The sequence below is a fragment of the Lepidothrix coronata genome, unplaced genomic scaffold (assembly GCF_001604755.1).
Source record: "Lepidothrix coronata isolate B3197 unplaced genomic scaffold, Lepidothrix_coronata-1.0 Scaffold220, whole genome shotgun sequence".
NCBI lineage: Eukaryota > Metazoa > Chordata > Aves > Passeriformes > Pipridae > Lepidothrix > Lepidothrix coronata.
The window spans coordinates 995310-1012978 of record NW_016690400.1 but is presented as its reverse complement, the minus strand read 5'-3'; the positions used below and the strand labels follow the sequence as shown (position 1 = coordinate 1012978).

At 40.8% G+C, this 17669-nt stretch overlaps 1 protein-coding gene across 3 annotated transcripts in view; it reads right to left on the bottom strand.

The window, feature by feature from the left end:
- The window catches only part of RNF38 (ring finger protein 38), a 57785-nt gene that overhangs the window by 26197 nt on the left and 13919 nt on the right, over positions 1-17669 (bottom strand). For all 3 annotated transcript variants that reach the window (XM_017833785.1, XM_017833786.1, XM_017833787.1), the window contains exon 2: positions 3346-3539. In XM_017833785.1, coding sequence (XP_017689274.1) covers positions 3346-3452 — 107 coding nt within the window. In that variant the 5' untranslated portion in view covers positions 3453-3539. The remainder of the gene's footprint in view (positions 1-3345; positions 3540-17669) is intronic.

The following is a 17669-nucleotide window of genomic DNA, read 5'->3' as shown; positions in this document are numbered from 1 at the left end:
CAAGGTTGGTTTAAATTTGCTATTTCCTGCTATGAAACAGAAATGCTCTGAATATTTTAACACAAAAATGGCTGTGCAAGGATTTGTCTTCGGAAAAGCTGCAGGAACAGAGGAAAGTTACAAGGGGCAGCTCCAGCGCTTCAGAAATTCTCTAACTGCCACCAGTGCTTAAACAAGGTGGCTTCTCAGACAAGGCAGATTCTCATAAAACTAGTCATATCTCTGTCTTTGTTAAAAGGGTCGGCTTTACTTTTCTATGAACCCAGAATTATGAGAAAGTACAGCCAACAAAAGCTGGCAAAACTTCTGGAATGTCTTTTTAAACCAGTGAAGTATCATTCCCTGATAAAAAGCAAAACTGGATTTTTTCCTATGCAGACTTATAAAGAAACTACACTTTCATTCAGCAAAATTCAGAGCACCTTGATACATAGCTTTATTCGCTTCCTGAATGAATGGAAATTACTTCAGAACAATTGTCAAGACATATGTCTAAACTATCATGAAACATCAGGAACGAACTTGTGCTTAAAGCCTTTAAAAAACAGCCACAAAAAAATCTTCTTTCTACATGCACAGTATAAACATCGTAAATGCCAGGTTAAAGCAAAGAAACAGGATGGAATTGGTGAAAAAATCGCAGGACTTCCTACCCTTAGGTAAGAACAGCCATCAAAAGGTATCCATAACTGCAGAGTTAGTGTGTGCAGATCTTAGTATTTCTAACAAGGGTGATTTCTTTGCAGTAACACATTCTTGAATCCCGTTAGTTCAGAATTACATTCAAGACAAGGAGGAAAGGAAGCAGAGATGAAAGGTAAGGCATAGCAATGGTACAGAACCCTCCATTTCACAATGACTGATAAATTGGAATGGCCTTCCCTGTTTCATATAGGCATGCATCACGCTTTTACATTCACAGTTTATCTGTCCTATATATAAGTAACTGAACAAAAATAATCTTCCTGCAAATTCACACCAGAAGGCTATCTTTCTAAATGCAGTATTTATTTGCTTATGATGAATCGGAATAAAAAACCACAACCAATTAGGGCACTGTTGTGCTAGGCACAGTACAAAACCACTGATACCAAGAGGTAAGGTCTAAATAAGCCAGGAAATGAAAAAAAAAAAAAATCCACATAATAAAAGAACCCAACACAGACTGTCCTGATCAACAGGAGTGAACTGGTAGGACAAAAGAGCTAATGCTGATGCTGCTGGGTCAGAGTGATGTCCACACTACATACACTGGAGAGGTTTTGCCTGCACTTGTCCCAGCCTGCTTCCTTGAGCTGAATAACCATTTGCAACTGGAGTGCATCTTTCATCTTATCTTAATCTGAAAACCTCAGTAACTCTGAGACTACTCTGCCATGGGAAGAGAAAACAAAGCAGGGAGAACAGGAAAGTGGCTTCAAAAGCACATGCATAACCTCACCTAAAGCATTAGTAACAGATGCACTCACAATAATCTTAACGAATAAAGCGTTTGATGCACTCACAATAATCTTAACGAATAAAGCTTTTGATCCATGAGAGTGGTTATTAGTTCTGATATGACTCCAGAGCACTCTAAGATTCAAAAAGACTCCTGGAAAACAAGTCACATGTATGTGTTGTTCTCCCTAACCATCCTGTTCTAGGAGAGGAAATTGGATGCAATGCTATTCTGGAACTCCCCTAGAGCTAGCTCAAATGCAACAGTGCACTGAAGCTAAAAAATGCAAGTGCAGGGAAACAAAGCACTGACACATTCAAGTGTCTCTGATTAGAGCAAAGCTTGTGTTATCACCCAAGAGCAGGCAAGCTGGCACTAGAAAGAATCATGCTTCATGTCCACGATGCTGCAGCCAACCTAATTGCTCCTGTCAGACTGAAGGTGGCTTTCCAATGAGGTGTCTTCCTGTTGGCAGAATGCCTTACTTGCAAAAGCCACAGGTAACACCTGATTGCATCGGAATGTCAGACACTTGTCCATGCACATCTATCTCTTACACATTCCATTCTTCTTCATCCCACAGTACATCCAAACTGTCTAGATTCAGCTGTCTAGCTTGTTAAGCACTCTGCTTAACTCTGCAGGAGAGGTTAATGAACACCGCAAAGAAATCTGTGTAGGCTGCCTGGACACCAAACAAAAATGGCCAAATGCAGCATATTCCAGGCATCTCAGTTCAAACTATTTCGAGGTAAAGATTATGCTGTGGACCAAATGCCCCTGCAGAGCATCCCTGTACCAAACCATATAAAAAGGTCTAATCTTCTGTCTTCACAACAATACTTCAAGTTCACAATTGAACCTCTTTCTTAAAAGTCTGACAAGCTGCATTGAGAGCTGAGTATTTTACCTGCCACTGACTGAAAGCTTTCAAATTCATGGACTTCAAGCCAAGATACAAAACTAGCATGCTTTAAAAAAATTTCTTGCCTAAAAACTACTCTTGGCTGATCATTGTTGCCAAATTTGATTTGTGGCATCTGAAGAAAACTAGCTAAATATATCTTAAGCCTAATATTTTATATTAATGAGAAAGCACAGACACTTTTTTTTAAAGTACAAACCAAGCCACAATATTTCTTAGAAGCAGAGAGACAATGTGTTTTAACTTGCATAAAGTAACTCGGTATTTTTGACGCAGAACGCTTCTGCTTTGGATAATTTGTTTGGCAATTATCTTTAGCAAAAAAGTCTGTGGTTTTATGGTTTCCTAGACTACCATCCCTCCAGGCATCAGTTCAACCTAGTCATCCCAATCTCTCTCTTCCATGTCCATTGGAACTTCTTCCAAAACCTCTGCTTCGAGAAGTTAATGGGCCACAAGCTAAAACCAACATGAAAATCTAACTCCTATTACATGTGAATCAGCCACCTCAGCAAACATTTGACACTGTGCTAACATCCCCATCTCCCCAGCTAGTAACTCTCATCTTTATTTAGATTGGTTTTAAGTATGAAAATAATTGTGACTGCAATGAAAACTACGGTACTACATCAGTAACTCTTAATTCCATTAAAAGCACCCCAAGGAGAAAGATCTTTCCTTGTATTTTTCCACATGCTTTTTGCCTCAGTGCAGAGTGATAGAGAGAGAATCAGGCTCATAATTAAATATATTTTGAGCACTCCTTTCCTTGAGCTGACTATTCACATGCATTGAGACGATGCACAAACGTGAATTACTTCCAATAACTTTTCAGTCACGACTTTAATACACTCAGCTTAAAGGAAACATTAACACGTTTACCATGTGTAATCTAGCCAGTGCTGACCAAAACACACCTCCCTTGAGCTAAAATTAGGAAGAATAAGAACTTGTTTCCCAAGCTACACAGCTTGCTTACCTCCTCCTGTTTCGTGCAGGTGTGTTGCATCGTTCCCCTGAGAAGTGGTGTTGGTTGGGTCGGGCCAAAGGAGGCTGCCTATTTGATGTCATCTCCCATGGTCGCATTGGTGGTGATGGGGCTGGTGATGCTGCTGTATAGTCAAAGACTGAATGGGAAAGGCGTTGTCGCTTGGGACTAGGACTGTCTTCGCTCTACGCCAGTGCAAAGAAAACCAAAACAAAAAACAAAACCCACCTCCAGATGAGTGAATTACAATCCATACTTCAGTATTGCTTTGCAGCTAGCATTAGGAGTGACTTATTGCAGACTGCACTAAAACACCAGGAAATTGAGAACCTGCAACTAGTTGCCTACTTATTATCTTTATAAACAGAGATTTCTGATGGCTCCCTACCCCCTGGAAGAATTAGTACTAAATTACACTTTAGCAGCATTAAAATATAAAAATTCTAACATCCATGCAAACCCAAAAATACAACAGAAAAGAGAGTAACATGAAGAAAGTGAGGAACAACCTATTTCACATTCCTCTGTCCTTAGCACTTATAGGCTACAGAAGCATGAAAAGATGTACAAGCAGAGACTTCACAACAATGGAATCTGTACTAGTCAGTAAGCAGATACCACACAGAGCTTGCGCTCTGCACTGCATCCCTTCCCTATCAGGTCTGCACTTACACAGCTAATCAGACACTTGCTCTGTGCTGCAGGCTATTTTGATTCTGCTAGCTCAACACGGAGATGCTTCATCCTTCTAGTTACTCACGTAATAATGTTCGTTTATACATATAACCTGAAAAAAATGAATCATCAATCTCTGGTTAAGTCTGTGTACTTCGCTAAAATTCCACAGGGACTACACAGTGTTCAACATTTTCAGTCCTAGTGATATGGAGGTCCTTCGCCTCCAGATGATGTTCTCCCAGTTAGTTATGAACACAACTACCTCTCCTCTTCTCTGTGTGTCCATGCTACTGAACCATTTAATAGAGCTGTCATACTTCTCGGAAATTTCCACCAATGCCTACGACGCCAGTAGCAAACTATTCTGTCAAAATTGTAACACATCATGCTGTTAACAAGCATGACAATTGAAAACAGAGAAAAATACATGTCATACTTCAGAGCTCACCAACTGAGCACACAAAAACTAAAACCACATGAACTATCACACTGAAACCACCATTTAGTCCAAACACCACATGGACTTCTCTGACAGAACTCCTGGTGCAAACTGTACTGTTCTGCTGCTCTCCAGCTCGTCCACTCACCCCACCACTTCCATCTCAGCCCACCACAGCACTTTTTAAATTAAAATTGCATGTAATTGCAGATAGCTGGAGCAGAGAAAACAACTTGTCTGCAACGGCTCTGTGGCCCTCCCACAGTCTCATAATCCACAGGTTGCTAGAGGTCTTATTTCAGATTTAGTTATAGACTGGACTATGGACATCTTCTGGCTCTTAGCTTCACAGGGACCTGTTACTTTCTGAACACTATTAAGTTGCTTCTTGGTAGGTTTCCACTGACATATAGTTTTACTCCACTCTTCTTTCTGAGAGCACACAGTCTTTAACAACCAAAAGCTTTGTCCAGGTGTTTAAGAGAAAAAAGGTATTTTTCCCTTCCTTTGACTTGTGGCTATTTTTACAAAATTTTAGAGCTTTTCAGGTTCTTGCTTTCAAACACCTTAACACGAACTGCGGTTTTCCCCTACTCTATCTTATCTAAAGCCATCGGCTTCCTTGGGCAGCCAGCCTGATGATGCATGCATCCATCTGTTGCTCAATCTCTTCTGAACTCTTTAACCAACGGCACTTTAATTTTTCAGAGAAAAATAGGTCAAAAGACAGGTGTGCAGCTGAAGGTTCATGAAAGTAGATGTCCAGGTAAATGTTGACTCTTCCAGAAGGCTGCTCACCCTCAGAAGCTCAACACCAAAAAACTGGAAGAGATATTCCGTAAGTGCCTTGGCAGCAAAGCTTCTGTGAAAATACCTGTTTTGTCAGATTTCAGAGAACACTGTCAAAGGACAAATCTTAAAGGAACTATGCTACAAGAGTCAGAGATGGATGACCTGTGGCCCAATTTTTTACACCATGATGACTAAGCCTACTCAAAGAGAAACACAGGCTAGTAAATTATGTATGCTGGGATTTTGAGAGTGCAAAAGAAGATGTCAAATGGAGGAAAGAAAAAACTGGATTTAGTGAAGCTGGCAGAAAACAGAACCCTAAAATAATAAAATAATCACTGCTGTCCTGATACATCCTGTACATGCCTTTGGCTGGGAATCTCGCTGCTAATGCCCTAATTTAAATCTGGCACCTTTCCAGATCATTAACATTAATATACCCTGCGCTGTAGAAAGCAGTATGGAAAAACAGTTCTTTAATTATTATTTTTCTTTTGTTCGTGAAGTGCACCAGTTCAAAGACAGTGGAGATGCAAACTGCTAAGCAGTTAGCCTTCATCATGACTCTAAATTACTTAACACAGGTATTTCAAACTCCATAAGTGCTAATTGCTGTCTGCAGTAAGCAACAGTACTTTTAGCCAAAACTGTTTCTCATTAGAAAGAAAATAAAGCTAAAATCATTCTTGGAACTACATGTACAGAGAGATTTAAAAAGTAATTGTGGGTTTATTTCTGTACTTTAAAATAAGTAACCTAAAGCTAAACCAAACTTCTTTACAAACTTTCATAAAAAAATCCCAACTCAAACTCAATGAAGACAGGGTGTTTTGTCTTAGTTTTTATTAAGAAACCAATTCCCATCTGATGATTGTAGAAAGATAATACTAGTATGCAGGAAAGTACAAAGAGTTAATGACAGATACGTATCTTGTATAATTTAATATTTATTTTCATGTCTTTTTAACAAGCTTGTGGAATAACTAGATATTGACAGTACGTTTTTTCAGTCTACGCTATCACTGGATAAAAAGTTCAGTAGTTTATTTGTGGAACATGATACTTTCAGCAATGACAGTAGCTCTCCAAATCCCCAAATCACTCTACTTGTAATATTCAAAATATTCCCTGGGACTACCTGCTATTTTTTACAGCCATTATGTTATGTGTTTTTCTCATGTCCAAAAGGCGATGAGAACAGAGTGGCTGAGAGCTATCAAGAACATTGTATCTACCTCTCAACTAACAAGCTAAAAGCACTACTTTCTTTAAATATACATTCAGCAAAAAGAGCATGATGAACAGGAACACAGATCACTTCGCATTTAAAAGAAACAAGATCAGGACAAAGTCATCAGATCGTTACTAGTAAAACTGAATATTTTGCATGGTAGGATATATACTCCAACAACTGTGATTTGATTTACGTCCCAGTATTTCTATTACTCTGATTATATCTACAGTAACAGTAAATTCCTGGGCTGAACAGACAGTTATGTCAAAATGTAGCAGGTTATTCATAGGCCAGGACTAACCTAATTTTAAGTATATTTTATGGCTTAGGCCTAGTAGCTCTGAAAGAGCTGTGCCCCACAACCCTAGAACCAAGACAAGGGAAGTCACCTATGTGACTGGAATGAGTCATTGTGGCCCAGAGTGTCTTGTAAGCATTACTGCCTTCTTCCATCTCTCCTCCAGAAACCAGCAGAGGCAGAAGTTTAACTTAGCTGTGGCATTACAAGGTAGAGTTTCCAAGCTCACACCAGTCCCACAGCAGCTGGCACTATAGATACAAAGTCTGTAGGAAACCAACAAAATAATTCAGATAGCTACAGCCCCTCCAGCTCCCGACACCAAGAGCAGCACTCACCTACACTGTGGGGACCAGAAACCTGGCAGTGGCTACAACTCCAGTGAGGCTCCAGTTGCTGGCCTAGTTTCTACTCAAGCTGGTCTCACTTAGCCCTCCAGCACTCACACACATGGGACAGAGAGTGATAGTACACAGAGAGGTAGTTCAGAAAAGATCTAATAAAATAGGAGAGACTGCTGTGATCAGGCGCAGAGCTCAGCTAGACAAGTGTAAAGATCAGGCACATCGTCTCCTTGGCTGGCACAGTCCCACTGACCTGCTCCAACATCCCAGACCCTCAGCTTCATGTGACTGACCAGGTTTTTGTTTCTTGTCTTTGTCTCCATTAAGTTTGTTCGGCAGGTCTGTGTCTCTCTACGTTTTATTTATGGCTTCCCCCTTTCCTTTAGAATGCCATTTGACAAGTCTTCGATCAAATCATCTCACTGAAATAAACATTCCCACATTCCACATACCCTCTCTTCAAGCAGTGACTGCTCAGGTTTGGTCCTTTTATCTGCCTTCCTTACTTTTTTGTTCAACAGATTTGTGCTCAGAATGTTCCTATTTATTCCTCCTTTTCTTATTACACTCTTAAGACACCGAAAAGTTCCTTGACCAGACACTATTACACAAGCTGATGCTTTCTCCTTCCACACATCTTTACAGAAATCACACAACTCTTCCACTAAGAATACACAGAAAAATTGTACAGACAGTGTTAGATACTATAATCCAGGAAGAGTGAGATGAAGACTACCTCTAAACAGTAAAAACTATGGACAATATGGAAAAAACCAAGAGCCCCTCACCCCTTGCCCTAAACAAGAATATTTGACAAAAATTTAAAGGGGTTGGTGTAGGGAATGAGAAGAAGCCGTTGTGGTAAACCAGCAGTTTGAAGTCTCAAGCACACTTCATCTCACTGTCATGATAATCCAGGATGGTTCACACCCCCCTACCTGCAGGTACTTTTGCACACGTGATGGAGGCCAGCTGTGGATCTGGGAACTTGGACAGCAGCACCTGCACTACGTCAGCCAGTTCCATAGTGAGCAAAACAGGACACTGCATACACATCATATGTGAACCAGCACAGGTTTTATCATCCACTCCTGCTGTGCTTTCCCGAGTTTCACTCCCCACCAGCTCCTCATTTGATCAGCACTGTTGTCCCAGGGCTTGCACTGGACATTTGGCTTTCATGAAAGCCAAAGCTGCCACTTGCTCAGTGTCCTGCCTCATCCCTGAGGGATCTGCTCCTACATTCTGTATGACACCAGGGAGAAAGAGAAACGGGATGAAAAAAGTGGGATCATATTAACTTGTAAGCTGACAGATGAAAAGCTCTTGGGGTACATAAAGCTTGACATTTCCTTTAAATATGCTCTTAAAATTCTAGCTTTAAATAAATCTAGAAAGCAGCTACTAAAAAGAAACAACTATGTGCAACAAATTAAAAATCCTGTGCCATAAATGGCAAAAAAACTAACAGATTTTATGAAAAAAAAAAATGGACCACTTCCAACCTAATTGCTGTGCTTTTTGCAAGACAATATAAATAAACAAAGATTATCCAGACTGAGGGCTGCATGACAAAGGACTTGTCTATGTATAAAGATTTGCCAGCAGAACCATACTGCAGTGACACACATCTTTTACCGGCAGAAGTTCTTTAGAGGAACTTTATCTGACAAAATGAACATCAGAAATAAGAATCTTTCTCAAGTATAACTGGATTTGCCCAAAGATTTTTGCTGGCTTATTAGCCCTGGCTAACATAGTGATATTTTTTATCCTGCTAACTGTGTGGCTGTCCAACTCGAGCATAAAACACTGCTTGTTCAAATTCTGAAATGCTAAGCAGGATTCAGAACCTTTGCTCCAACTCACCACCATTCACATCATTATTATATCTGCTCTCATGAGTAAGAGAACATCTGGAACAGACACAATGACTCCCCTGGAAAGAGCAAAACACTATCGCTGTTGACAATGAGCACACTCTTGGTACAACGAAGTGGCAAAGTGGAGATAAATGGGTACATGACAGGAAAATAAAAATTCTAATATTGATGTCTACACCCTGCATCCTCAGGCACTAAATAAAAATCCTAGAAGGTAAACATCCAAGACAACTGCTTTAAACAATGCTTCATTTTTTTTTAAAGTACCATTCCAATTTTACTGAAAAACACCATATAAAACATTAATATTCGGAGCCATTTTTTTCTAGACAAGTTTTGATTTCAGAGTTGTGACCAAGACGCAGTTTGGAAACATGGTTGGTTGGGTGCATACTAGACAACTTCCTGATGAGGGAACACTAAGAGAAATCTGAATTCGGTCTAATAAAAAATCGTCAAAGAAATAGAGACATTCCCAAATCTGCAAACGGTCTCAAACAAAGCAGGTGATCAAAAACAAGGCTAAAATGAGCCAATTCTTGCAAAAGTCCTCAGAGATAGCACCTGGAGTACTGTGTACTGCTCTGGGCTCTCCAGGACAGGAGAAATATGGACATACTGTAAAGAATCCAATATAGGGTCACAAAGATGATTAAGCACCTACAGCATCTCTCATGTGAAGAAAGGCTGAGACAGTGTGGGACTGTTCAGTCTGGAAAAAAGAAGGCTCAGGGGTATCTCATCAGTGAGACACAGAAGGCTCCATTTGAACACGAGTAACAACACTTTACTCTGAAGGGTGACTGAACACTGGCACAAGTTTCACAGAAAGGCTGTGGAGTCTCCTTTACTGGATGTCTGAAAAGCCACAGTGCTGGGCACTTGGCTCTAACTAGCCCTGTTTCAGCAGGGGGTTGGACCAGGTGACCTCCAGAAGTCCCTTGCAACTTCAGCCACTCCGTGATTCTGCAACTGACTTTCATTCAGTCCTAAACACCAGGTGTTTTGAAGCGTTTTCCTGTGAAAAAAGCAAAGTGCAACTCAAATAGTACTTTGGGGTAGGGTTTCAAGATGTACCCTTGAGTCACAAAGTATCCCTGTGAGTATCTACCATTTCCCACGGAACACCTGACACACCTGAGAATTCAAAATGGAATATCATTTCCCTCTGCACTTCAGAGCCTTTTTCTATTTTTTTTTCATGTTGTAAGAAGAAAACCAGTAACTCCATCTTAAAATGGAAACCAACACACAGTAACAAGGCTGCTGGTACAAAATTTGCTGTAGCAGCTTTCTATGTATCAGGTTTCTCAGTAATTTATGTGAATTAAAGAGCCCTTCTGATAGTGCAACAGGCACTACTTTCCATGGTACTTAGTAAAAAGAACATAATTTGTAAAATATGAGCAACACTATGAAAACACGGTAAAAAGAAGATGCAAGTTCATTTCTCTTTTTTAATCTTTCAAAGCTATGACAGTATATATCAGTTAGGCTGCTACTGTATCTAACTGTACCAAGAACACTCATCATTAATATTTCTAGGCCATCTGGAATTCACTCACAGTTAACAGGATTAATTCATTATTTACTGATAGTGGACATAAAGGCTAATGTACTCTTCATCAACCAGAAATGACAATAAGTCCTCCATGTGAGGCATTTCTGTAACAATCTGCATTATGTAATAGCAAATCGCACACAGACAGCACAAAACAGATTCCAACAAATATTTTCATTTTACTTATGATCAAAATACTTTGTTAAATTTGTTGCTTATTCTACACCAGACTGACATTTATTTCCAGTGTTTTTTCTGTATCAGTTCCTTCTCTGAAATGCATTTCCCATTTAACTGGATGTTTAGGATATAGAAAAAACATTAAGAGACAGCTAAGTCTAAACTGCTTAAGTTTCACACAGTATTTGAAACAGTCCTAAGAATTTGATCATTAGATGTCAACTTCTCACCCCAGAAACTGGAATATTACTTGTCTGCATGTAAATTAAAATGCATAAGAACTTTAGAAAAATGTAAAATTATTGCCATTGTATGCAGCACTGCAGCACTCCATAGCAAGAAGAAAAGAAGGAAAATTTATTTAGTAAGACTACACTATTCTTATTTTCAAGCTATACTGCTCATACAAAAAGGACAATGCAAACCATGCATCATAGCTGAAGCACCTCCTTTTCTAACACTGAAGTGAGTTTAAGAACCAAGGAAGCTCACAGCCACCTCCAAATTCTTCAAATTGATTTTTTTTTTTTAGTATTTGCTATTGCTTGCAGTACTTGCTGCATGCAAACAAGAATCCTTTGAAATATGAGAAGATTTTACAACCATTTCTTGGCGAAATGAATCAAAGCAATTTAAATGCTGCTAAACTCACAAGGACATTAACAAGTATTTATTTTTGTATCACATCATGGTGTTTTTTCTGAATGGGGATATTTAACTCTCAATCCAAAATACCAGCCAAACTTCAATAAGAGGAAAAACCTCAGCTATACCTCCCTCTCTATTAAAAAAGTTGTTGTAAAAATACTAATTTCACTTTAATTTATGGTCTCAACTTTTAACTCAGCTTTTTCAATGGTCCTTTTATCTGGATGATACAAAATGGAAAACGGTTTGTGCTAATTCTGCAGAAGTTTCTTGCAGTTAATATGCACTATGGTAGTAAGCATTTCAGGCCTTCTTAAAACCGGAAACTTAAAAAGTTATGCAACAAATAGTACTAGCATCCAACTAGATTTTTTAAAAATATTTTCCAATGGTTATTTCTTACCAGTCCACCCTCAAATTGCCTACCACCTGAGGTAAAGTGTCCATATTTTGACACCAACACCACCTTACATCACCTTACAGAAATGTGCTAAAAACATCCTCTGGGCCTCCACAAAGTCCTGATCTTCTATTTGTATGTAAACAGAAAGTAATTTTTTTAATTAAAATCACAGAACAACAGATAGAGAAACAGGGCTTTGCATGTGTAACATCAAAAGATATCAATTACTGTAAAAAAATTACTTTAAATGTCATAAAATGTATTGAAATTTATACACTTAAAACGATGCCAGGGTGAGAGCAAAGTGGTGAAATCAAGACAAGGTGTTTAGGTATAGTCACATTTCAAAAAGATCACAGTTTTCCATTTTAACAATAATTACGCTCTTTCAGCTAATGGGGCAAGGAGTCTGAAGAGAAGTCTGGTCCAGACTACTTCACAGCAAAGTATTCTCTACATATAGTTTGTATATACTGTGTGTATTCACTACTGACTTTGCCATTTAGGCACTTGAATGTAACAATACAGGTACATCAATGTAATGCTGACCATACATGTAGACAAAGCATCAAAAGAATATCCAGGCATTCACACCAATAAAAATGTTACTCACACTATTGTAACTTGTCCTCAGTGGGCACAAGGGCAAGTCAGCATTTAAAATTTTTTCCCAGTAAAAGGACTACTGGCATAATATCTCAAATCTATTGCAGAAAAGCATATTCACCTTTCTCTGCCTTCCCTGTCATTGCCTGTATTTTCTGCTAAGTTAACTTAAAAGAGGAATATATGAGAAAACATTGCAAGTCCTTAGCTTCAAGACACAGCTTGTACTTGGGTAGATCTTTACATTTACTTTAGGAAACAAGATTATTGTCATGTAAAGTCAAAGGAAGGTTTATTAATAAAAAACAAACCACATGACACACATCACATGACGTGAAGGAAAAGAAGCCTCACTCCCCTGAACACACTCAAATAAGCATGGTTTGCTGACTCACTTTTTAAACCTCAACCTATACACTTTTACTAAGGAGAAAAACAAGGCATTAAGAACTTAAGGCATGCAAGAAATTTAGTGAGATGTGTCCTTTCTTAAAATAGCCTCAAGCTGTGCCCAATGCTGATCAAGGTCACCATCATGGCTATGAACTGCTAAATCACATTTCAACAACAGATCCATGTAAACATTCACATACTGAAAGCAGAACCAAAGAACACAAATACTATACTATGTCTCCGTATTTGAATTTGAGGAAGAATGCTCTGAGTGTTCTCTGATACAGTAAGGAAACCGTGAATAAAGAGGAAGAAAGCTTCACATACAATCTCTAACCTACGCTCAGTAAAGCTTCACACACAAAGTGACCAAATGCATATTGGCCTTCCCAGGCCCTTTGTGTTCACATCTGAACATTTTTCTCAAATCCATAGTCATCCACTTGGAACTTTTTATTCATCTTCACGAGTTCCTTCCACAGCGCTATTTTAAATTAATATCTGTTCCTAGTCTTTGATGTCTCCAATCTCTTCATTTCCCCTCTTGCTTTGTATTCAGTTCCAATATCTTCCCAAGAGACAAACAGAGAGAATACCAGAACAAAAATGCCCTCCCTCAGCACTTACCAACAAAATAGTTTAAATGTCTTTGCAAGAGACTGACTTCCAAGAATCGCATCTTGAAAATGCAGCTCATCATCACAACACAGCTTTTTTAAGGAACAATCCCAAGACATATCATCTAAAAAAATAACCTTAATATTTGCCTAGAGAGAAAGCCATCTCCTAAAGCTTTCATGAAGACTGCCAGATGGAGCATCTGCTCAGCAGCACCATAAATTGTGCCCTGAATGTTCTCACCCCTTCTCACACAATTTACTGATACTGAAATGTGGGAAAAAAACAAACAGTTGGCCATGTGATAGTTTTCACTCTAGGCCTTCCTGGAGACCAGCTTGTAACCAGGAAGGAACATAGGAAGGTGACCACGGAAGTATTCCATGCTATCCCTTTACGTAACTTGAAGTATAAATAAGCCAATGGGAGGGACCTCTCTTCCTTTCCGGCGAGGTCCGAGAACAGTGGGTCCCTGTCTCGGTCTGGCTTATCTGGAGCTGAGGCCTACGGTGACTGTTGTTATCTGCCACGCGTGAGGGGAGAGCACTGGGCCGTGTCCAGCCGTCCTGCTTGTTCAAAGGGAAGTGGTGAGATTTTGCCAGTTCTTCAGTTTGCTGCTTACCGGGTTTTTAGATTGTGTAGACCCGTTTTGGTTTTGTCCCTTTTCGTCCTGTTTTGTCCTTTTTTCCCTTCTCCCTTCCCCTCTTCCCTTTAGGAAGCTATTTAGGGTTTCTGGGGTAATAGGTATATAATATTCTCACTGTATATATCTGTTTCGTATGTAAAATATATATTTTTGCAATAGCTTAGGCTGCTTGGTTTTTTTCTTCCCTCTCTGGGAAGCAGACCCTGTTGTCAAGTTTCAGAGACTTGGCGGGAAGCCAGCTTGAAACTTGCACAACATTTTTGGTGTCAGGACTGGGATATTTTGGTTAAGTTTGGCCTGTTTTGAAAACATTGTCTGGGAAGACAGCCAAGCTCGGTGTTATTTTGGTGAACAAGTCTATTGTTTTGGGAACAGGTCCGAGAACACTGCCGAGTCTGGGAAAGCAGCCAAGAAAACTTTGCTTATATAAACAAAGGGTTGTTTTAAGAACAAGAAGAAAGAACAACAACAACAACAATGGCCATTTCATTAATTTTTCTTGTAATTCTGGCCATCTTTATACCTGTTTTAGGCTACCCTATGGGGAGACGCCCAGACCTAGAGGATGGACGGAACGAATTGCTTCCATTCTTTAATTTCGACATCAAAGGCCTGGTAAAGGAGATCCCCATGGTTACAATTGGCTCTAATTATTATCTAAATTGTGTTGCAACAATACTGTTATTGATGAAGGTAATGGAAGTGCTACTTAAACTTGGAAGAATGGTGTTGTATTGCTTTCCCTGTTGATCGCACCTCAAAGGGACTTGCTGGAACTCTGGAAAGGGCTGCGGACAGGCCAGTCCCCGGGTGGCATGGAGCTTGGGCAGATTTCGGTAAATTAGTAGGACGTGTGTCACCTCCCATTAATTGGGAGTTCACACCGGAACAGATGTTTGATTCTGGTGAGATGGCCCACTGTTTAACAGAAGGGTGCTTTTCCTACAAGGATCCGAATATGCGATTCTCCGTTTTGTGCTGGTGCCTGGCTAATGTTTATCGAGCTGTCACAGACCACCTTCAAAAGGTTAAGGTCGACACAGAAACCCAAACCACGCCACCTGAAGCCAGTGATGTCCCTATTAGGTCCACAGAAGTCGGGGTCCAAACACAACTTAAAGTCAATGCCATTTCTACTAAGTCCACTAGAACTGGGACTCAAGCTAAGAACCGGAAAGTCATTGTTGCCCCTATAAAGAAGAAAAAGGGTAAGGGTAAGGGAAACTGCAGAACCTACAGACCCATCTCTGCAACCAGAACACACAGAAGAAGAAGAAGAAAGAGGAGAAGAAGAAGAAGGAGCAGAAGAACCTATCCAATCCATGCAGGAAGTGAGCAGCACCAATGGACGAAGGAGCGGCAGCAACGGATGAAGGAGCGGCTACGAGCAAGGAAGGAGCGATAGCAATGGACAAAGGTGCAACTGCGAGAGAGGAAGAAGTGGTTGTGACTGAGGAAGGAGCAATTGCAAGAGAAGAAGCAGCTGCCAGAGAGGAAGAAACGGTTGCAAGAGAAGTAGCACGCCCAAAAGAACTAGGGGCGCGTCCAAAGGAAAGTAGAGCAGTATCAAGAGAAAAGAAGGCAACAGTACAAACGGCCCGTGGTATGTTGTCACTTGATGATTTATATCCTGACTACACATTCAGTGTTACAAAAGACACAAAGCAGGGGCCAAAGCATTCCCCTCAACCTGAGGGAGAATTATTCCTACCCCTCCAGACCCAACCGTCTCTTGGAGGTGTGGATGATTGGAGGAGGCCCTTCTCTCGGCACCCGAAAGACTACTCACTACCTCCACCCACTGGGTATCGCAAATGATGTAGGAGTCCATCCCCACAGTATGAACGGCATAGAAGTCCATCTCCATGGTGTGAACGGCATAGGAGTCCATCCCCATGGTATGAATGGTGTAGAAGTTCATCTCTGTGGCGTGAGCGACGACGAAGTCCATCTCCACGCCATGAACGACATAGAAGCTTATCCCCACGGCATGCCCAGTCCCCACCTCCACGTGAGAGATACAGAGAGGAGGCAGGAGTGGTTCTACGTAAGAGCGGAAGGGTAAAGAGGGAGGTGGAAAAGATTCTACGTGGGAGAGATGGACAAGAAATAATGCAAGAAAGCGAAATTACACAATCACTGACCACAAGAGAGCTTCGAGATTTATGGAGAGATTATATGCGCTTGCCTGGTGAACAAGTCCTCACCTGGTTGGTGCGATGCTGGGACAAGGGAGGTGATAGTCATGTAATTGAAGGTGATGAAGCACAACAACTGGGATCCATTGCCCAAGACCCCATGATAGAACAAGAAATGGGAAGGGAGAAAATGGTGTCCAGTCTTTGGCTCCGAATCCTCCATGTTGTGAGGGCGAGATACCCATTTAAGGAGTCCCTGAAGAGTTCTTCAAGAAGGTTGAGGACTGTGGAAGAAGGCATCCAGTATCTATGGGAATTGGCCATGCTGGAGATCATCTACTCTGATCCAGATTATTATGACATCCAAGTTCCCGAGAATGTTCCCTGCACACAACCATGTGGAAAAAGGTAATTCAAGGTGCCCCTAAACCGTATATCTACTGCTTGATAACTGCATATCATCCAAAGATGGATGAACCAAGCGTGGACACCATGTGTGCTTGGATAAGGAGCATAGAGGAAAATCTGGAAGACTCCTTCAGTCTTCCAGTCCTCCTATACCAATACACCTACGATAGGGAAAGAATGGAGAGAGATTATGAATACTCAAGATATGAGGACGACCTTAGAGACAGAGATGACAGAAGGTATAGAGATTACAGAGAAAGACCAATGGAACGATCATGGCGGGATCGACGAAGACGACCTCGACCTAGACCTCGATCCTGGTCTCGATCTCGCTCACGATCTCTGTCATTCACACGTCGAAGGAAACAGAACTCTAAGCGTCGGTCACGTAACCAACTATGGGCATACCTTCATAGCAAAGGAGACAACATGAAGAAGTGGGATGGTGAACCCACTTCTAAGCTCGAAGCTAGAGTGAGGGAGCTGAAGCAAAAGGACACTGACAAGAAAGTTGTCTACGTAGTAGATGCAGACTTCTTAGAAAAGAAACTGCGATCGCCAAAGCACAAGAAGATGGAGGTCCACTTGAACGATGGCAAAAAGGCCTCTAAGAAGTCTAAGTCAAAGTCCAACGACAAATGCTCTGATCAAGACCAGTAGAGGGGCCCTGCCTTCTGCCAGGAGACGGAAAGGGACCAAGAAGATAACCGGCTTTACTGGGCTGTGTGGGTTCAATGGCCTGGCACATCGGATCGTCAAAGATACCGAGCCTTGACAGATACTGGAGCCCAGTGTACTTTAATGCCTTTGGTGCATAAGAGTACCGAGACTGTTTCTATTTCTGGAGTGACAGGAGGGTCACAAGATTTGTCAGTAGTAGAGGCTGATATGAGCTTGACAGGAGACCAGTGGGAAAAGCATCCCATTTGTGACGGGGCCAGAAGCCCCTTGCATTCTCGGTATGGACTACCTAAGAAGAGGATACTTCAAGGACCCAAAAGGGTACCAGTGGGCTTTTGGTGTAGCCACGGTGATTGAAGAGGAGT